The following is a 20,973-nucleotide window of genomic DNA, read 5'->3' on the forward strand; positions in this document are numbered from 1 at the left end:
ACTGAGACTGTCCGTAAAGATGAAATAATGGTCCGTGGGCATTTTTTCGATAATCCCTAGGGTGTACTTAATTGCAGCCAATTCTGCGACGTAAACAGAAGCAGGATTATCGAGCTTATGGGAGACGGTTAAATTGTTATTGAAAATACCGAAGCCAGTGGACCCATCAAGAAGTGATCCGTCAGTGTAGAACATATTGTTGCAGTTGATGTTTCGATATTAGCTGGATGGCGATCACCTTCACTTGCCTCCAATCCTGCGGTACAATGTTTTGCTCCAGGAACTTATTGAACAAGTTCAACAAGCGCCTCTTGGCATTGCCGGGTAGATTCTTCAACAAGTTGAATTTGGTTCTATCTAACCCAGGCGCGTTATTGTTACAGGACAGGAGGCAACTGAAAATTCTGCCATCGTAAAAGGTGATTCTATCGCGTCGTGGCCCGGAGACGCATCACGAACAATATTTTGCTCAGAAACAGAGTCCGGACATACTTTCCTGGCAAAATCAAATATCCACCTACTTGAAGACTCTTCGCTTTCGTTGACCGTTACGCGATTCCGCATTCTTCGGGCTGTGTTCCAAAGAGTGCTCATCGATGTCTCCCTCGACGTCTCGTTCACGAACCGGCGCCAATATCCGCGTTTCTTTGCTTTAGCCAAGCTTTTAAGCTTGGTATCAAGCTCCGAATACCGTAAATAGTCGCCAGGTATACCTCCCTTCTGGTAGGCCAAAAACGCGTCGGATCTTTGCGTGTAGACATCGGAGCACTCTTGGTCCCACCACGAAGTGGGAGGCCGTTCTTTAATCGTTACGCCGGGATATTTCTTCGTTTGGGCTTGCAACGCGGCATCGAGAATCAAGCCCGCGAGGAGGTTGTTTTCTTCAAGTGGTGGATGATGTTGAATCGAATCGACCGCTTTTGAAATCATTTCCTCGTATAACTTCCAATCGACATTCCGTGTGAGGTCATACGGAATGTCAACTGGTCGCATGCGAGTTGACCCGTTATTAATTGAAATAAGAATAGGCAAATGGTCGCTACCGTGAGGATCGAGGATTACCTTCCATGTGCAATCCAACCGTAGCGACGTCGAACATAAGGATAGATCCAAAGCGCTTGGGCGCGCTGGAGGTTTCGGGATACGTGTCATTTCGCCGTTGTTTAAAATAGTCATGTCGAAGTCATCGCAAAGGTTATAGATTAAAGAGGAGCGGTTATCATTGTAAGGGGAATCCCAAGCCACGCCATGAGAGTTGAAGTCTCCCAAAATCAAACGTGGCGAGGGAAGAAGTTCTATTTAATCAAAGAGCAGCCGTTGCCCAACCAGTGCTCTGGGAGGAATATATATATTGAGGCAATACAAAGCTCTTTACCTTGTATTGTCATTTGACATGCGACAACTTCGATGCCTGGAATCGAGGGGAGGTTAATACGATAGAAAGAATAGCACTTTCTAATCCCTAAAAGTACTCCTCCATATGGGGTGTCTCGATCAAGGCGAATAATATTAAAATCATGGAAGTTGAGATCAATATTTGAAGTAAGCCAAGTTTCACAAAGGGAAAATGCATCGCATTTGTTTCTATTTATTAAAACTTTAAACGAATCAATTTTTGGTAAAATACTTCTACAATTCCACTGTAAGACAGAGATAGAATCCTTCATATACGCAATTGAATTAGCATCGAAGGATACAATCGCTGCAAGGAGGGGCCATTGGGCAGTCAACTGCTTCAAAAATTATCTAACTGTTGGGAGAAATGCTGTAAGAAAAATTTTAATTGGATCGGGTACATTGAAAGTTTCAAAAATCCAGTCCACAATGTCAGAAAATTTCACTAATCCAGAGTTTGTTTCATCAACTGGATGTGCAAGAGGAACAACTGGGGTTTTAGATGTTCCTGGCAGTGCTGGGAACTCCTTCTGGGACTTTAAATTTGCAAGCCCAGGAGGAGTTTGCTTCGGTTTTTCCGCAGCACTGTTTGGTTTGCTTGTAACTTTCATTTCACTTTGAGAAATCTTAGGACCTTTTCTGGGAAGTTTAGGAGAGGAAATATTTTTCCTCTTTCTAGACTCCCCAGGATTGGCGTAAGATGTTCCCGCTGGTGAATCGTCAGAATCGGTTTCATCAGAGGACAACAGATCATAAGGGTTTGATGTAATGGGAGAAGTGGTAACGGTCTTCTTCAGCATCTCAGCGTAAGAACGCTTCGAAAGCTCTTTGAGAGACCTCTTTATTTTATCCCTGCGCTGCATGTACACCGCACATGTCGAGAGCTCATGCTTACTCACCCCACAGTGAATGCATTTTTCAGCATTTTTACTGCAGGAATCATCCGCATGATTCTCCCCACACTTGCCACAACGTGCCTTATTGCAGCAGTAGGTGGCGGTGTGGCCTAACTGCTTACAATTCAGGCAGTTCATGACGCGAGGCACATATAATCGCACAGGGAGACGAACCCGGTGGATCGAGACGTGGCTTGGTAGCGCTGACCCGGCGAACGTAACTCGAAACGAGTCTGACGGGGTGTATACTGTTTTGCCACCGATGATCGATGCTGACCGCAATTGCTTGCAGTCGAGCAGGGTCATCACTCCACACAGCGATACAACTCACTGTCAACTGATGGCTTCTTCTTTTTCCTCTTTTGTGTCTCGTCCACTGCTGTAGCACAATTCAGCCAGCAGCCAAATCGGCTTACGCACCAGCTGGTAGTCACGATGCGAAACAGTTGCACAAAGGCGCGACCTTGAACCCGGATTTATTTCACTCGACCAGGCAAACAATGCCAACACTTGTTCACACGTCTTTTGTTTTATATTCTATCGGAGCGATCACCGATCACACGTCCGATACTGATGCGTGTTCGGCACAGAACAGAAGCAGGATTATCGAGCTTATGGGAGACGGTTAAATTGTTATTGAAGATACCGAAGCCAGTGGACCCATCGAGAAGTGATTTGGATCAGTGTAGAACATATTATCGCAGTTGATGTTTTGATATTTATTATTAAAATTTTTGGGGATCTGCTGCACGCGTAAATGATCCGGGATTCCACCTGTTTCTTCTATCATGGAAGTGTCGAAAAACACAGTGGGATCAGAAGTATTAGATAAGCTGACACGATTTGGAATATACGAGGAAGAATTAATATTCTGGGACATGTGATTGAAATACAATGTCATGAAACGGGTTTGGGAATTCAATTCGACTAGCCTTCAAAATTCCCTACACTTTTCACTTTTTCTTCACTTTCACTATTTAATTCTATCACTTTTCACTTTTCACTTGCAAATACGTATTTCGGCACTGACATAGTGCCTTCGTCAGTGCTTATTTGGACTGTGGAGAAAATAGCGAAACCCCAAGAATTTTATACCTAATTAGGTAAACGACTGGGGCAAATTTTAACTCAGAGGACGTAAACAACTTGAGTTAGGTAGAGAAATGTGCGGCCTGGTGATCCATGCCTTGTCGGGGAGTTTTCGGTAGAAATTTAAAAAGCCAAGAGAAATGATTACCCTGATCTCTGTTAAGGGGGGTAGCTGGGTTTTGTTTGAAAATTTCTAAACTTGGATGTTTCTGATCGAACTAGACTAATGTTGTTGGTAGTCATAGCGTGATCTTCATGAAATATATGTTCGGCTATTTTGGATCTGAAATGGTGAGTTATTCCTTTTTCTGAGTCTTTCTTAGCCTTTACAAGTTCTGAAGTATGTTCCTTAAACCGGACGTCTAAATTTCTTTTTGTTTGGCCAATGTAAACTTTATCACAATGTGGACATGCAACTTTATAAACACCTGCCCTATGTAATTTGTCAATAGTGTCTTTAGTAGACCCCAACTTTGTTTTCATTTGATTATTTCTACTACTGTAGATAATATCGATACCAAATTTTCTAAATTTTTTACGAAGTTGACGAGTAAAACTGACGTCATATTCAACCACTACTCTTTTCCGATCTTCTGTTAGCGGAGTGAGTGTTGTGTGAGATTTCCTATGTTGGATTCGTTTCTTTTTATCATAAATGGCTTGTATGGTTCTTCTGTTATATCCATTCTGCTCACCAATATCAAAAATATATTCCATTTCGTTTTTCTTACCTTCGTTACTGAGAGGCAAAGATTCCATACGGTGGATCATATGGTGGAAAGAAGCCATTTTATGCTGGGAGGAGTGGTTAGAAGTGTTAGGTATTACCCGCTTAGTATGTGTGGGTTTCCTAAAGATTTCGAATTCAAAGTGGTTGGAGTTTTTAACAATGACTATATCTAAAAATGGAAGCCTGTTGTTTTGTTCAATTTCCAAAGTGAACTGGATATTTTTATGAAGACCATTCAAAATTCCCAAAAAACTTTCCAAGTCCCCCTGTTGTAGAATACAAAAAGTATCATCAACATACCTCCACCAACGATCTGGTAAGCAGTCTTTTTCATTCAGTTTATTTTCCAAATGTGCCATAAAAAGCTCACATAAGAAAGGTGAAAGAGGATTCCCCATCGGTGCTCCTTTTGTTTGTTTGTAAAATTTCCCACGAAATGAAAAATAATTGTCTTCCATGCAAAGTCGAGTTAACTTCAAGTAACTGCGTACTTTAGTTTTCCAAGGGTTGTTACATTGTTGGGAAAGAAGCCAATCTTCCAAAAAATTTATAGCTTCTTTCACTGGAACACTCGGAAAAAGTGCTGTGACATCAAAAGAAACCATTATCTCGCCAGTGTTGATGCCCCCGATGATTTTAAATTTTCAACAAAATCTCCTGTGCTCTTAACAGATCGACTAGGAAATTTGTTCGGCATTGATTGAAATTCCTTGACTAACCATTTTGCCAATTTTTCTGTTGGTGCCCCCACCGCAGAAACGATTTCTCTCATTTCATTACCAGGTTTTTGTACTTTAGGGAGACCCTTTATTCTAGGAAGAGAAGGGTTCGAAAGACGAAGATTTTTCAAAGCGTCACCAAAAATAGGTTGGCATTCTTTGACAGTTTTTTCAAAGTTTTTCACCATGTCGGTAAGGGGGTTGACTCTCTGTTGCCTGTATGGGCCATTATTAATTTTCTCCAACATTTGTTGATCGTAATCATTTTTGTTCAAAATAACAATTTATTCCCCTTATCGGCTTTTAAATAAAAGACAGGTTTATTACATAATTCTTTGATTGTCTGTAGGTCTGTGCTATTATTTACAAGACGTGGACATTTTTTTAAATTATCCAAGAAAGATGTGCGCACTTCACTAATTTGTGCGGTGGAAAAATTGCAACTGCCCATCCCACTTTCAATATCAATGATTCCCTTTTCAACATTTGGTTTAGAAGAAACAGCAAAGTTGAGGCCTTTGTTCAAAAGATTTTGTTGCTGTTGTGAGAATTCACACGAAGATCGATTGACCACAAATTTTTCTTTATATTTTATCTTATTTGTCATTTTACTACTCTTATTTCGTAAAAACAACTGGTTAATCTTTTTTGCACCCAATTTTCGTTTTCTTTCCCCCTCACACTGTTCTGCAACTTTTACTTTGGTTAGGAATTCTGGGAACCCAAAGGGAAACTCTTTGGCCAGTTTTAAATGAAGGGAGTAGCACTCTAAAGTATGTCGTTATGGATTCTTGCTATTTTCTTCCTCAACCCCAAAAACTTATTACTTATTAAATTTATTCACTTCTGTTCGAGCGTCTTGATAGAAAAATTTTCACTACACTTTTCACTTTTTATTCACTTTCACTATTTAATTCTATCACTTTTCACTTCTCACTTGCAAATACGTATTTCGGCACTGACATAGTGCCTCCGTCAGTGCTTATTTGGACTGTGGAGAAAATAGCGAAACCCCAAAAATTTTATACCTAATTAGGTAAACGACTGGGGCAAATTTTGACTCAGAGAACGTAAACAACCTGAGTTAGGTAGAGAAATGTGCGGCCTCGTGATCCATGCCTCGTCGGGGAGTTTTCGGTAGAAATTTAAAAAGCCAAGAGAAATGATTACCCTGATCTCTGTTAAGGAGGGTAGCTGGGTTTTGTTTGAAAATTTCTAAACTTTCTGCGACATCTAATTTCCAAGGGGATGTTACTGATCGAACTAGACTAATGTTGTCGGTAGTCATAGCATGATCTTCATGAAATATATGTTCGGCTATTTTGGATCTGAAATGGTGAGTTATTCCTTTTTCTGAGTCTTTCTTAGCCTTTATAAGTTCTGGAGTATGTTCCTTAAACTAAACTTTCAAAATTGTCAATCACAGGATGGTTCAAAACCTCACATTTGATAAGAATACGAGAAGATAGACTCCAAAAGCGGTCTTTTAACGGAAGAACCCCAGACAGAACTTCCAAACTCAACGTATGGGTCGACTGCATGCAACCCAAGGCGATACGCAAACAACGATATTGTATTCGCTCCAGTTTGATCAAATGTGTGATTGCTGCGGAGCGGAAGCAGAAACACCCGTACTCAATTACAGACAATATCGTTGTTTGGTAAAGCCTTATGAGGTCTCCTGGGTGGGCTCCCCACCACGATCCGGTTATTGTACGAAGAAAATTCACTCTTTGTTGGCATTTTTTCATCAGATACCTAATGTGACAACCCCAGGTACCTTTAGAGTCGAACCAGACACCAAGATATTTGTGTACCAAAACCTGAGAAATCGTTCTACCCATTAATTGTGTTTGAAGCTGAGCAGGTTCATGCTTCCTAGAAAAAACCACTATCTCAGTCTTTTCCGGAGAGGATTCGATACCTAGCTGTATAGCCCAAGCAGACAAATTGTCCAAGGTATCTTGCAATGGTCCTTGCAAATCGGCAGCTTTTGCTCCTGTAACAGAGATTACACTGTCGTCTGCAAGTTATCTCATCGTGCATGAATTTGCCAGACATTCGTCGATGTCATTTACATAAATGTTGTAAAGAAGGGGGCTTAAACATGAGCCCTGGGAAAGACCCATGTAGCTAATGCGAAAAGTTGCCAAATCGCCGTGCGTAAAATGCATGTGCTTTTCGGGCAACAAATTGTACAAAAAATTGTTTAAAATTGGAGAAAATCCTTGTCGGTGAAGTTTACCCGAAAGAATGTGAATAGAAACGGAATCAAAAGCTCCCTTAATGTCCAAAAACGCAGACGCCATTTGTTCTTTGCGAGCATACGCCAGCTGAATATCTGTTGAAAGCAACGCAAGACAATCATTCGTCCCTTTGGCACGGCGGAAGCCAAATTGAGTATCTGATAGTAGACCATTTGATTCTACCCAGTGGTCTAAACGACGGAGTATCATTTTTTCCATCAATTTCCGGATACAGGATAGCATTGCAATCGGCCTATAAGAGTTGTGATCAGAAGCTGGTTTCCCTGGTTTTTGGATGGCGATCACCTTCACTTGCCTCCAATCCTGCGGTACAATGTTTTGCTCCAGGAACTTATTGAACAAGTTCAACAAGCGCCTCTTGGCATTGCCGGGTAGATTCTTCAACAAGTTGAATTTGGTTCTATCTAACCCAGGCGCGTTATTGTTACAGGACAGGAGGGCAACTGAAAATTCTGCCATCGTAAGAGGGGATTCTATCGCGTCGTGGCCCGGAGACGCATCGCGAACAATATTTTGCTCAGGAACAGAGTCCGGACATACTTTCCTGGTAAAATCAAATATCCACCGACTTGAAGACTCCTCGCTTTCGTTGAACGTTAAACGATTTCGCATTCTTCGGGCTGTGTTCCAAAGAGTGCTCATCGATGTCTCCTTCGATGTTTCGTTTACGAACCGACGCCAATACCCGCGTTTCTTCGCTCGAACCAAGCTTTTAAACTTGGTTTCTAGCTCTGAATACCGTATGTATTCCTTGACATCACCTGTATCCCGAAAAGCTAAATACGCGTCGGATCTCTTCGTGTAGACATCAGAGCATCCCACCACGGAGTGGGAGGCCGTTCTTTGATCGTTACGCCGGTATATTTCTTCGTTTGGGCTTGCAACGCGGCGTCGAAAATCAAACCCGCGAGGAGGTTGTATTCTTCAAGTGGTGGATGATTTAGATGTTGAATTGACTCAACTGCTTCTGAAACCATCCCCTCGTATAACTTCCAATCGATATTCCGTGTGAGGTCATACGGAATATCAACTGGCTGCATGCGAGTTGACCCGTTAGTAATCGAAATAAGAATAGGCAAATGGTCACTACCGTGGGGATCGAGGATTACCTTCCATGCGCAATCCAACCGTAGCGACGTCGAACATAAGGAGAGATCCAAAGCGCTTGGGCGCGCTGGAGGTTTCGGGACACGTGTCATTTCACCGTTGTTTAAAATTGTCATGTCGAAGTCATCGCAAAGGTTATAGATCAAAGAGGAGCGGTTATCATTGTAAGGGGAACCCCAAGCCACACCATGAGAGTTGAAGTCTCCCAAAATCAAACGCGGCGAGGGGAGAATTTCTATTAAATCAAAGAGCAGCCGTTGCCCAACCTGTGCTCTGGGAGGAATATATATCTTGAGGCAATACAATGCTCTTTACCTTGTAATGTCATTTGACATGCGACAACTTCAATGCCTGGAATCGAGGGGAGGTTAATACGATAAAAAGAATAGCACCTCTTAATCCCTAGAAGTACCCCTCCATATGGAGTCTCGATCAAGGCGAATAATATTAAATTAATGGAAGTTGAGATCAGTATTCGAAGTAAGCCAAGTTTCACAAAGGGAAAATGCATCGCATTTGTTTTTATTTGTCAAAACTTTAAACGAATCAATTTTTGGTAAAATACTTCTGCGATTCCACTGTAAGACAGAGATAGAATCCTTCATATACGCAGTTGAATTAGGCATTGTAGGTTGTACTTTCCTTTCCACTTTGGGACAACCTAGGACCTTTTCTGGGAAGTTTAGGTGAGGAAAGATTTTTTTTCTTTCTAGACTTCCCAGAATTGGCATAAGTGTTGCCGTAGGTGGATCGTCAGAGTCGGTTTCATCTGTAAACAGAGATCAAAGGGGTTCGCTGTTATGGTAGAAGTGGTCGTGGTCTCTTTGAGCATATCAACGTAAAAGCGCTTTGAACGCTCTTTAAGAGACCGTTTTAATTTGTCCTTGCATTGTATGTACACCGTGGAGAGCTCATGTTGATTCTCCCCACAGTGGATGCATTTTTCAGCATTTCTATTGCAAGAATCCTCAGCATGGTTTTCCCCACATTTACCGCACCGCGCCTTATTGTAGCAGTAGGCGGCTGTGTGACCTTACTGCTTGCAATGAGTGCAGTTCATTACACGGGGCACATACAGCCGCACAGGCAGACGAACTCGGTGAATTGAAACGTGGGTAGGAAGCGCAGATCCGGCGAATGTGACACGATACGAGTCTGACGGGGTATACGTTTTCTTACCTCCTACGAGTGATAGGCTGCTGTTTTTAAAACAGCCCACAGCATCCTTCTCGACGGACAGACTTGAATCGGTCACAACACCATCGATCTCCACATCTCGCGCGGGAACGTACACGCGATACTCCCTCGTAAAGAGCTCCGAACAAGCTATATCATTGGCCTGTTTCAAGTCATTCACCACGACGCGTAGCTTGTTTGGCCTGACTTTCGAAATTTCAGTCACTGCATTGAAATGTGACGTCAGGTCCTTCGAAATTTGAATTATATTCAGTGATTTCGACTTTGGTCCTGCTTTCGGGCGGAAATATACTATCAAAGGGCCTGTCTTTTGGTCCGGGTAAAGCCTAACACGTGGAGAAGGTGAAGAATTTCCGGAGGAAGAGGAGGCAGGAGGGACAGGGTCAGGAGGGCTCGGAGACGGAGGATCGGGGGATGGGGTATCCACATCCATTGCGCTCAAGTTAGCGCACTGGCACACTGGACAAGAAACACGTACCTGTTCTTCTTTGTTTTGAAGTTTTTGTTGTCTTCAACAGCAAAATCACCGAATCCTACGGTGCTGGAGCGAGCAGCTTCGCAGCGACACAGGTATACAATAGGATGACGTTCAAAGCGGAATAGCTAATTATCTGCAGCAGCACAGCACCAGGCAAGCAATGCCTTTTTTTGTTGTTTTGTTCACACGCGGTGTAAAGCGAGAAGATCACAAAACGCGTCCGTTATTGCCGAACGTTCGGGACAGAAATGCGATTTATTTCTTGCATTAGCAAAATATCATATTGGATTCATCCTAAATGACCAATAAATTAACAACTAAATACAAGTGCTTTTGCGACCTCGCACTCCCTTACTAAAGCCAGATAGGTTTGATTGATAGCATCAAAACTCGTTAACAGATTTTGCTCGATATTTCCAATCACTAGTCAAATCAGCCCGCGCTAGGACAACCAGGAAAGCGTGTTATCGAGATGCTTTCTTGAATACGAAACTCTTGGCTCCGGTGTTTTTACGAAATCAAAGCTCTTCCGATGTTTGCCGAAGTTTGATACACCCGTGGCGAAAACAAAACACAGTGTTTCGACCATGGCTGATCACGACCCTTTATTGAGTCGGCTAATAAGCGGCATTCTCCTCTATGGCCAACTTGATAGGTAACTTTAACGTCAGAAACAAACGTTGAAAATTCCTTTTTGAAAATATTAAATTCATAAGAAATAGTTACCACAATAGGTGGGACTTTCTCCTTTTCAAAAGAATTGATATTTTGTATAGATGATACTATACTAACTTGTATAGATGATACTAATAACTTCCATTTCACCGGCTTCTTCTCAGGCAAAATATCAAAAGGGTTTTCGTAGCAGATACTCGAATTATCCGAGAGAATGCTCTCTCTTTCTCCTCGTAGTGATGCACGGTTTCTTTTTTCGCCCTTAAAACAAATGTGAATTTTAAAAGTAGGTAGTCTTGATAAAGACCGAGGTGGAATAACTTTCAGGTAGTCTTTAAAAGACGTACTGACAAAACACAAACTTTGAAGCTATAGGCAGTCAAAGACTAGTCCACAAGCAACTGAAAACACGTCTGATCTGCAGGACAATTCAAGACGCACCGAGTTAGTCGTTTTGCCTTTCTCCTAGAAAGGTATAGCAATCACTTGCAAAACTGAAGATATAAAAGTGCTCCGAAGGGCCGAATGGCATATATCACTCGACTCACTTCGATGAGCTGAGCATTTTCTGTATGTGTGTGTATGTGTGTGTGTATGTGTGTATGTGTGTTTGTGTGTGTGTATGTGTGTATGTCTGTGTATGTTTGTGTGTATGTGTGTGTATATGTGTGTGTATGTGTGTCCACCTTCTTGTCCATTGTGGGATCAACAGGCCCGGGTTTTCTACCACGTCTTGGGGCATCAGTAAATGCGCACTCGTCACAATACTTCCGCAATGCGGTTTGAACTGCTCCGACACTTATACCTTCTTCTCTGGCTAATTTTCTTATAGAAAGACCACTCGCGGTGCCCCATTTGTGCACAATTCGCTTTCTTTGCTCGGGAGAAAGGCCACGCATTTTTAAAATTTCGCACTAAATGTTAGAAAAAATGACAGCATCTGTTTCTTTTGGACGCAGGACGCAGCCAACGTTTGGTTGAATACTGCACGTTATTTGAAATGACGGTTGATCGTAAATGTATTTTAGAAACGGTTCAGAAGTGAAAGAAACGGTTCAGAAGTGAAGGAGAACGGAAGAAATGGAAAGAAACGCAATTCAAAGACTAATTAAAACTACACCTGCTTTGATCAATATATGTAGGTATGTGAATATGATATCGTACTATTTAAACGTTCCTGGTATTGCTTGTGATTCAATTGTTCGAAATTAAGAGTCATTTCTTTTACTTCACTCTCCCAGCTGGTCTTCAGGTACGATGCTGGCCTAACGAGCCAGTCGTCGTATGTTCCAGTCCCAGCTCGGGAGAGACTGTTAGTGTCAGTAGCATCGTAGCACTAGCCCCGCAATTGTCCTGTACACTTAAACAGTCGGCTGCGAAGTCTGTGTATAGTAAAACAGAAGGTCGAATTCCGATACGGAATGTAGCACCAAGGCTTTGCTTTTTTCTTTTACTTCGCTATTTCTTAAGCACTAACATTACGTCAAATTTCATATTTCATACTTCAATTACAACATCAATATTTTAGAACCCAAAGAGGGAATATTCTTTTTTTTTTATTAAAGCGTTCATGTAAATCTATTTTTACAAACAAAAGTTTGAAAAGTTTGAATGTAAAAGGCTGGGTCTGACCGCTAGGTGGATTAATTTTTGATTAATTTTTGTTTTTTGATTTGATTTCTGCCCATAGTGATGTCGATATTTTCGCAGTACTGATTATAGCGACGCATCATGCGATTTATTGGGCCAGTTTTTGAGTAGTCAATTTTATCATCATTGTACGGAGTTTCAGACTCAACTGTACCAAAATCAAAAAAGAAAATGGCTAGCTCAAAAGATCCCATTTGGTTTACCAGAGAAATTAAAAACTTGAAGAATAGGAAACAAAAAGCTCATAAAACTTACAAAAAACTTAAAGACCAAGGAAATTTAAACAGATATTTAAACATATGTAATGAACTGAATACCAAAATATCTATAGCGTATGAGAATTACAACACAAGGGTAGAAAATAACATTAAAACAGACCCAAAACAGTTTTTTAAATTTGCAAACGATAAAATGAAGTCTAACTTCCCTTTTTTTTCAAACCGTTTATAAAAATAGCGACGAAGTCAGGGACTTTGAGTACTTTTCGCACTTGCATGAACAAATAAATAACGTATCTGTTAAACAAATAACTGTTCAGGAAATCCTCGCAACACTAAAAAAGATGGATGCTTCAAAAAGTCTAGGACCAGATGGAATTCCACCCTCACTTATGAAAAATCTTGCTCCTGTTTTCGTAAAACCATTGTTTTGGCTTTTCAACTTTTACGTCCGGACAATTTCCATCAGTCCGGAAAAAAATTTTTCTTATACCGATTATTAAGTCAGGTAAGAGATCTGACATCAAAAATTATCGTGGCATTGCAATAATATCATGTATCCCAAACTTTTTGAAGCTATCGTAAACCAAAAAATATTTAATCAGGTAAAGAACCGCATAACGTGTAACCAACATGGTTTTTACAAAGAAAGGTCTACGGCTACCAACTTACTTGAATTTGTTTATTTCTCTCTTGCGTCTATGGACAGAGGCAACTTCGTGGAAACCCTATACACGGATTTTAGCAAAGCTTTTGACAGAGTAGATATTTCCATGCTTATGTTCAAATTTAAAAAACTGGGATTTGAGACAGAGCTACTTAGATGGATTGAATCTTATTTGACGAATAGGACACAAACGGTTAGGTTTAAGGGACACCTCTCTGTACCAGTAAAAGTGACATCTGGAGTTCCACAAGGCTCCCATTTGGGCCCTTTGCTCTTCATTCTTTTTGTTAATGACGTTACCCTTGTGTTGAATAGTCTCAAAATATTGATATATGCCGATGACATGAAATTGTACGTGGAGATAAGAAACAAATCAGACATCCAACAATTCCAACAACAGGTTGACATTTTCTACGTTTGGTGTAAAAGAGTCTTCTTGATCTTAACGTAAAAAAAGGCAATATTATATCCTACACAAGAAAGAGAAATCCTGAACATTCCAGTTGCACTCTTGGACATCAAATTGTAGAAAGGTGTTATCAAATTAGAGATTTATGAGTGATTATGGATTCTAAGTTAACATTCATTGATCACTACAATACGATCATCCATAGAGCCAACAGTATGCTGAGTTTTATAAAAAGGTTCAGTTATCATTTCGTAGACCCGTATACTATAAAAACTCTTTTTGTTACATATGTTAGATCTATTTTAGAATACTGTAGTGTTGTTTGGTCGCCTTATCAAGACGTCCATTCCAATAGAATCGAATCCGTACAAAAACAGTTTTTGTTATATGCACTAAGAAAACTAGGTTGGAACTCATTTCCTCTCCCTTTTTATGAATCGCGTTGCATGCTCATTAATATAGAAACGCTTGAAAAAAGAAGAGAAATTGCTTCGGTAACTCTTGTCAACGATTTAGTTTCACAACGCATATGTTCGGTAAATTTGCTAGGAAAACTCAACATTTATGCTCCTACACGCTCATTAAGAACACGAAAAATTTTTGTATTAAATTCTTATAGAACAGAATATGCCATGGCCGGGCCAGTTAATAGTATGATGAGTCTTTTTAATAAATATTGTGAAGTTATTGATTTAACGATGTCGCGAAAGGCTCTTAGAAAAAAAATGAACACTATAATTAGATAACTATATTTGTGATGTTAGCAATAGTTTTAAGATGTAGTCTACTATGATTGACGTAAATAAATAAATAAATTCTGTGAGAGTTTTCCGGAAATATTTTACGAGTTTTTAATTGACAACTGGATGCATAAAAATTTAGTTGTGATAACTATTTAGTAGATTGCACGCGTTGAGGAATAATGTCATTGATAAAATAAAGCATTGAGAGTTCGTGGCGTTCTTTAAGTGCTTGTATGTCTATAAGCATGCAGCGTGCCTCATATGATGGTAAGGGAAATGCTGTCCTATTTTTTTCCCCTGTATGGACTTCCTCACTGCCACCAGAATCGTTGATCTATTGTGAGATATGCCCGGGTGTCTGCTGTATCCCGCACTTCTATGTTTAGCAATACCGCTATTGAGAAGTGGCATGTTTATTTTTTCTTCCAGTGCTTGTGTGTAATGTGCTACCTTTCCTTTTACACGCCTACTGTACTCCTATTCCAGGCCTCGTTCCCTCCTGCCAAATATCACTAGTTATAATTCCCTGGAGAAGTTTCGTCGTGCGTCCTTCTGGCCAGTTTTATTGATAAGAGGGACTTATTTTTGTTAGAAGGAAGTAACGCAAAGGTATTGTAGATTTCAGCGTGAAGGAAGGGTAACTGGTGAAGAGCCTGAGAATAAACCCATGCTTAAAGTCCTTTTCTGACCTCGAATGGCCTGATTCTACTAAGATTCGAACCCACGACCATCCGCTTGACAAAGCGGACTCTGCAACCTTGCGGCTATGCAGCTCCCTACTGCTGTCCTATTTAGTTTACGAAGCGCGTACAATAGACATTGTTTTGGACAGATTCAATGCGTTCGTCATGTGTGACAATATAGGAATTCCATACAATATTCCAGAATTGATCGGACGTATGTACTATATATGTTAAGCGTTGTTTGACCAATAAATAGTTAATGGGTTCAATGATGGCAATTTCGGTCACGGGTTACTTTGAAACACGTTGTATTATGTCAAAGCCGACGTTTCAAGGATATATTTCCTCGTCCTCAGGGCAACTACGATTAACAGTTTACAATTTACATAGATTAGTCACACGAATTAAGTTATTACATACACAATTTACAAACAAAACAAACAAGTTCTCGTCAAAATATGGTGCATTGGTGTTAAATTGCTGTTGGTTAACTACACTACACTGTGGATGTCAAATATGTAAAATAATTATTGGTTTGTGACTTTTCAAAATTTAAAAATGCAAACGGATGAGCTACACTTACACAGTATCTTCCAACACACATCACACACGATTAAAGCCGTCGGGAAATGTTGCGTCAAAACGGAGAGAAATAATGTTGCAAGACAGAGATAGAGAGTGCTAGAGACTGTAGTAGTCTGCATCAACATGAGAGATCGCAGCGTGCCGGAGTAAGCGATGCTTAAGTTGTTCGTGTCCGTTCTATAATTTATTGCGGATTTGTCACATGCGATGTAACACATTTCCAACACCTGTAATGTTGAATCCTGTCGTTCGAAGTTAAAATTCTAGTGTTGGCTATATTGAAACTGTGATTCTCTTCTATCGCATGCTTCATCAACGCCGTCTTTATAAACTCATCTTCCCTTCCCTCCCTCTCAGTGCTAGAATCTCTATACTGTTCGTAGCGTTTCATGAGAGAGCGGTGCGCGGCAAGACGGTTCTTCAGTTGCTGTGTAGTCATACCAATGTATGAGCTATCGCAGTCTGCACACGGGATACGGTGTATTACGTTTCTTTTTGAAAGATGCGAAGAAGAGTCTTTGAGTTTCGTGAAAAGCAGTCTGTTGGTTTTGACGCATTTGAAACTCAGACTGATATTTTCATGGTTATTTTTGATACTGCGTGCCAGTGCGGGTGTGAGGCCGTCAACATGGTGCAAAGATCGATATACTTTCGGTTCCGAGTTTAATTTCTCAACAACGTTATTCGTGCTTCGGTTGATAAATCTGTTGATTAACCGATTTATCAGTGAGCTCGGATAGTTGTTGGTAAGCAAGTGCTCGCGCACTATCTGATTATTTTCCATGAGCGATTTGTTCGTCGATAATCGAAACACTCTCCCAATAAAACCGGTTGCCGTATTCAATTTCTGTGCCAGCGGGTGCATCGAGAGAAAATTAAGAATTCTCCCGGAAGCGACAGGTTTCTTATACCATTCCGTCACGATTTTTTGTTCGTTGGTTCTAATAAGAACCATATCTAAATACGGTAATCGGTTGTTATTTTCTACCTCATATGTGAATTGTATATGTGAGTCGAACCCGTTGAGAGCGTTCCTCACATATTCAATCTTGTCCGCTGGGAGAGCAGTGAACAAATCGTCGACGTATTTTTTAATACATGAAATGTGTACATCGATCTTCGCAAGCACATCATCAAGTAATGTAGTCATTACAAGATCAGAAAAAAAACCATGAAAATATCAGTCTGAGTTTCAAATGCGACAAAACCAACAGACTACTTTTCACGAAACTCAAAGACTCTTCTTCGCATCTTTCAAAAAAAAAACGTAATATACCGTATCCCGTGTGCAGACTGCGATGGCTCATACATTGGTATGACTACACAGCAACTGAAGAACCGTCTTGCCGCGCACCGCTCTCTCATGAAACGCTACGAACATTATAGAGATTCTAGCACTGAAAGGGAGGGAAGGGAAGATGAGTTTAAAAAGACGGCGTTGATGAAGCATGCGATAGAAGAGAATCACAGTTACAATATAGCCAACACTAGAATTTTTACTTCGAAAGACAGGATTCAAGCATTACAGGTGTCAGAAATGTGTTACATCGCATGTGACAGATCCGCAATAAATTATAGAACGGACACGAACAACTTAAGCATCGCTTACTCCGGCACGCTGCGATCTCTCATGTTGATGCAGACTACTACAGTCTCTAGCACTCTCTATCTCTGTCTTGCAATATTATTTCTCTCCGTTTTGACGCAACATTTCCTGACGGCTTTAATCGTGTGTGATGTGTGTTGGAAGATACTGTGTAAGTGTAGCTCATCCGTTTGCATTTTTAAATTTTGAAAAGTCACAAACCAATAAATATTTAACATATTTGACATCCACAGTGTAGTGTAGTTAACCAACAGCAATTTAACATCAATGCACCATATTTTGACGAGAACTTGTTTGTTTTGTTTGTAAATTGTGTATGTAATAACTAAATTCGTGTGACTAATCTATGTAAATTGTAAACTGTTAATCGTAGTTGCCCTGAGGACGAGGAAATATATCCTTGAAACGTCGGCTTTGACATAATACAACGTGTTTCAAAGTAACCCGTGACCGAAATTGCCATCATTGAACCCACGTACTATATATGTATATGGGTCTTGAAAATTATGGTCGAAGCGTTTTATAAAGCTCAGCATACTATAGTAAATGCATCCAATGAAAAGTTGCCTCATTTTGACTGGCGTTCAAAATACATGAGCCGTCTAGTTTTGAGTGTAACAGCTTTTCACTGTGTTATCTATCACAAGGAATACCTTATTCGCACTGTCAGTGGTAACACAAAGATGTGATCAGCATCTTATCCAATAATGAGTTAAACAGCAAATTGTCCTTTTCACGATGAAAATCAATACCTAATTGAAGAGTTATAATTTTCTCATAAATTAATTTACACTTTCAGATGATGAAACAGTTGTAAATTTGACTTCATTTACATTTCTCAAAATGTACTGAATCATCGAATCCTTCAGTAAGATACTAAAAGTGTTTGAAATATTGAATAAATCACTAAGATTTCTCGAATCTCGAAGGCAAGACGTGGTTGCGTTCGACCAGCTGCAACGTTATCTCGGTCAACACAAGTCTTTAAAACGTGGATTGCATAAAACAAGTTTGTCACTATAAGTCTGTGCTGTATATTCTGTTAGTTGTGCTGCTCGCTGTATGATATTTTGAATACATGGCGACGAAACAAACTGAACAACCTTCGGTCTGTGCTACATGTCGTGATGAAGGAAAAATATTCGCGGAAAGTTATCGAGTGTGCCTATTGCCACAAGTGTGAGTATTTTAAGTGCAAAAACTTCATCGGAAGCGTAGTTCGTAAATTGCAAAACCAACTTTACTTCTGCTCTCCAGAATGCAGCAGCATTTATTTACAACTTACTCGGAATGCAGAGTCAGAGTCCCAGGTGCTAAAGAAGCTGCGAAACGTCTCAGTTGAAGTGCGAGGAACACGAGAAGAACTGCAAGCTGTGAAGAATACTGTACGTGAAATAGAAAAGTTCCAAAATTTCCTGTCGGGAAAACTGGATTCCCTGCTGAGTGAAGTAAAAAATTTAAAGAAAGATAAGTCTGAATTAAAGAACAATTTCGAAGGGCTGCGCGAAAAGCAAGTGGAAACATCTGATACAGTTCATCTGTTGGAACTAGAAGTGGACCGTCTAAACAGAGCTACAACATCAAAAAAAGCTATCGTTCTAGGAATTCCCATGAAAAGTAACAAATCAGTACGTCAATTAAATTACAATATTGCTGCTGTTATCGGATGCCAATTGCCTGATGGTACTATTGTAGAAGCGAACCGCCTGATAAACGAAAATAAGAACGATACCAAACAACCGCCTATTAAAGTGTCGTTCTCCGAAGAGCGGTTCAAAGAAGAATTGTTCACAGAAAAAAAAAAGAGATTCGGTCAACTGTTATCTTCGACAATCGATCCGTCGCTCAAACAAACAACAAGTAAAGTAATATTGCGTGATGAGCTTACTGCGTACGGAATGAAGCTGCTTCAGGAGGTGCTCAGGACCAATTGGACCTAAAGTTATAAAGTTATAAAGGTATACCGCGGATGATCATTTGAGTCAACAATTGATGCATGTGTTAATTTTGTTGCGTAGGAAAAAGGTGCAATGCAAACGGAACTGTTTCGCAAATCTTTTAGCAGGCAGTTGTCAGAAAGAGACTTGGAGAATTGTGAACAATGCTTTGGGAAAAGGACAGGATCGCAGACAAATCACGACAATTCAAAACGGTAAGACGAAGATTACTGATAGGGCATAAATTTGTTCATCCTTCAACAACTACTTCTGCAGTATCGGGAGCAATCTAGCTGCTACTATCGGAAGCAACAGAGTTACTCATCAAATGGTCGGCGTGCGACCAGACCAAACCAAGCGCCATTTTTTTTGAAAATTGAGTTTCTAACACCAGTGCACAGTGGTCCTGATCGTCGATTTAGCGGTATTTAATTTTTTGTGCAAAAACAGCTGTTGTTAGGTTATAGGTTATAGTATATCTGAAAGATATTTTGTGTTTAAAAAGGCGCTTCTTTTTAGAAAATGAAAGTTTAGAGAAGTTGTAGATCCATTTATTCTTGACAACTTTGCCGAAGAAAGCTAGTCTCTATCTTGCATAGTTTTCACGGTATGATGAATTTAATATAGCAAGTTAGGATGTCGCTGAAAAATCTAGTTTTTACGATGTAACTTTTTTATTTTTGATTCTATTAAAACTTGGTCTTCTAACAGTTTTTAGGTCTTTTTGAGGTGCATATTTTCTCTAAATACTGGAAAGCGCTATCTCATTCACAAGAAAAGTTATTAGGTTTTTCACTTTCAAAATACGCCCTTTTAAAATGTTTGTATCTACTTAAATAGCAAACACAAACTAAAACTATTGACTGCGTTTGAAAGATCGTACTTTTCTGTATATAATATCAAAAATCTGGAGGGTGGATATTTTCCTATCTCAAATAAATCCAATTTGAACTTTGCGGTTTTGGTTGGATTTCTCGATATATGTCACATGAATGCTACTATTTTTTTTTTTTGTATTTGATCAGTCTATATCACTAAACCCAAACATAAGATCATAATAAATAAGGTATTTTTTAATAATTTTATGACTCATGAGAGCTGTTTACATAGAAGTTTGCAACGCTCAACAGTATATTTTTATGTTCTGTTTGTGTTGTGTTTTCAGCATGGTGTGCAGTACTCTAGCACTAAATGCAATGTGTTTTCTGATTTCTTCTGGCGTAAACGGTTTGAATTTGAATTTGTTTCGTGCTTCGTGTGCCTCGTCGTTGCACAGTCCAATTGATAGAAGAGTACCTATGTAATTTTACGACAATGTGAAAAAAAACGAGATCTAACAGTTTCAAAGAGGATAAGAAAAACATATGTTCATCATCATAGCGTATGTTCGATTTTCTCAGTATATGTTTCATACTCCCATTTTTTTTGATTAACGTTAGGATTACGTAGAAACTCTTAAATATTTCTTCATTGAGGCTTGTGATCTCTGATACTAATTCATATATATTAACAAATCTGCGAGCTAAATTCTGTTATTCTAACCATCATATAGAAGTTCACTAATTCGCTTTCAACGCATTCCGAATGGCGATTTCTCGTGCTTCATAAACTAGGTTGTCGCTACTCACCACAATGATTTAGCCATAGTTAAACGATAGCTTACTTCCGCCAAGAGTTGTATGAAGAAAATGTAGGCGTGCGAGGGTGACATCCTAAATTTGTATTTTTCAGTATCGTCAACGTCACGATCGCTTTTTAATGTTCTTCCTTAACGATGACTTAGGGGCCATCCACATACCACGTGGACAGATTTTTAACGATATTTACTCCCCCCTCCCCCTCCGTGGACAACTGTCCATATAACTTCTAAAAAAATTGTATGGACCGTGGACATTAGCCATTCCCCCCCCCCCCCCCCAAAG

The 20,973-nt window shown here is 39.9% G+C and overlaps 1 protein-coding gene across 1 annotated transcript; it reads left to right on the plus strand.

The window, feature by feature from the left end:
• Positions 1 to 17,925: 17,925 nt before the first annotated feature.
• On the plus strand, positions 17,926 to 19,265 carry LOC129720052 (uncharacterized). Its single transcript, XM_055671464.1, has 2 exons — positions 17,926 to 19,072; positions 19,133 to 19,265. Exon 1 carries the CDS (start codon positions 18,242 to 18,244, stop codon positions 19,052 to 19,054), a length of 813 nt encoding a protein of 270 aa, XP_055527439.1. The 5' UTR covers positions 17,926 to 18,241; the 3' UTR covers positions 19,055 to 19,072; positions 19,133 to 19,265.
• Positions 19,266 to 20,973: the final 1,708 nt, after the last annotated feature.

The sequence above is a fragment of the Wyeomyia smithii genome, chromosome 2 (genome assembly GCF_029784165.1).
Source record: "Wyeomyia smithii strain HCP4-BCI-WySm-NY-G18 chromosome 2, ASM2978416v1, whole genome shotgun sequence".
Lineage (NCBI taxonomy): Eukaryota > Metazoa > Arthropoda > Insecta > Diptera > Culicidae > Wyeomyia > Wyeomyia smithii.

Coding starts and splice junctions, on each gene's coding strand:
- LOC129720052 (XM_055671464.1), top strand. CDS start 18,242: ATGAAGGAAAAATATTCGCGGAAAGTTATCGAGTGTGCCTATTGCCAC.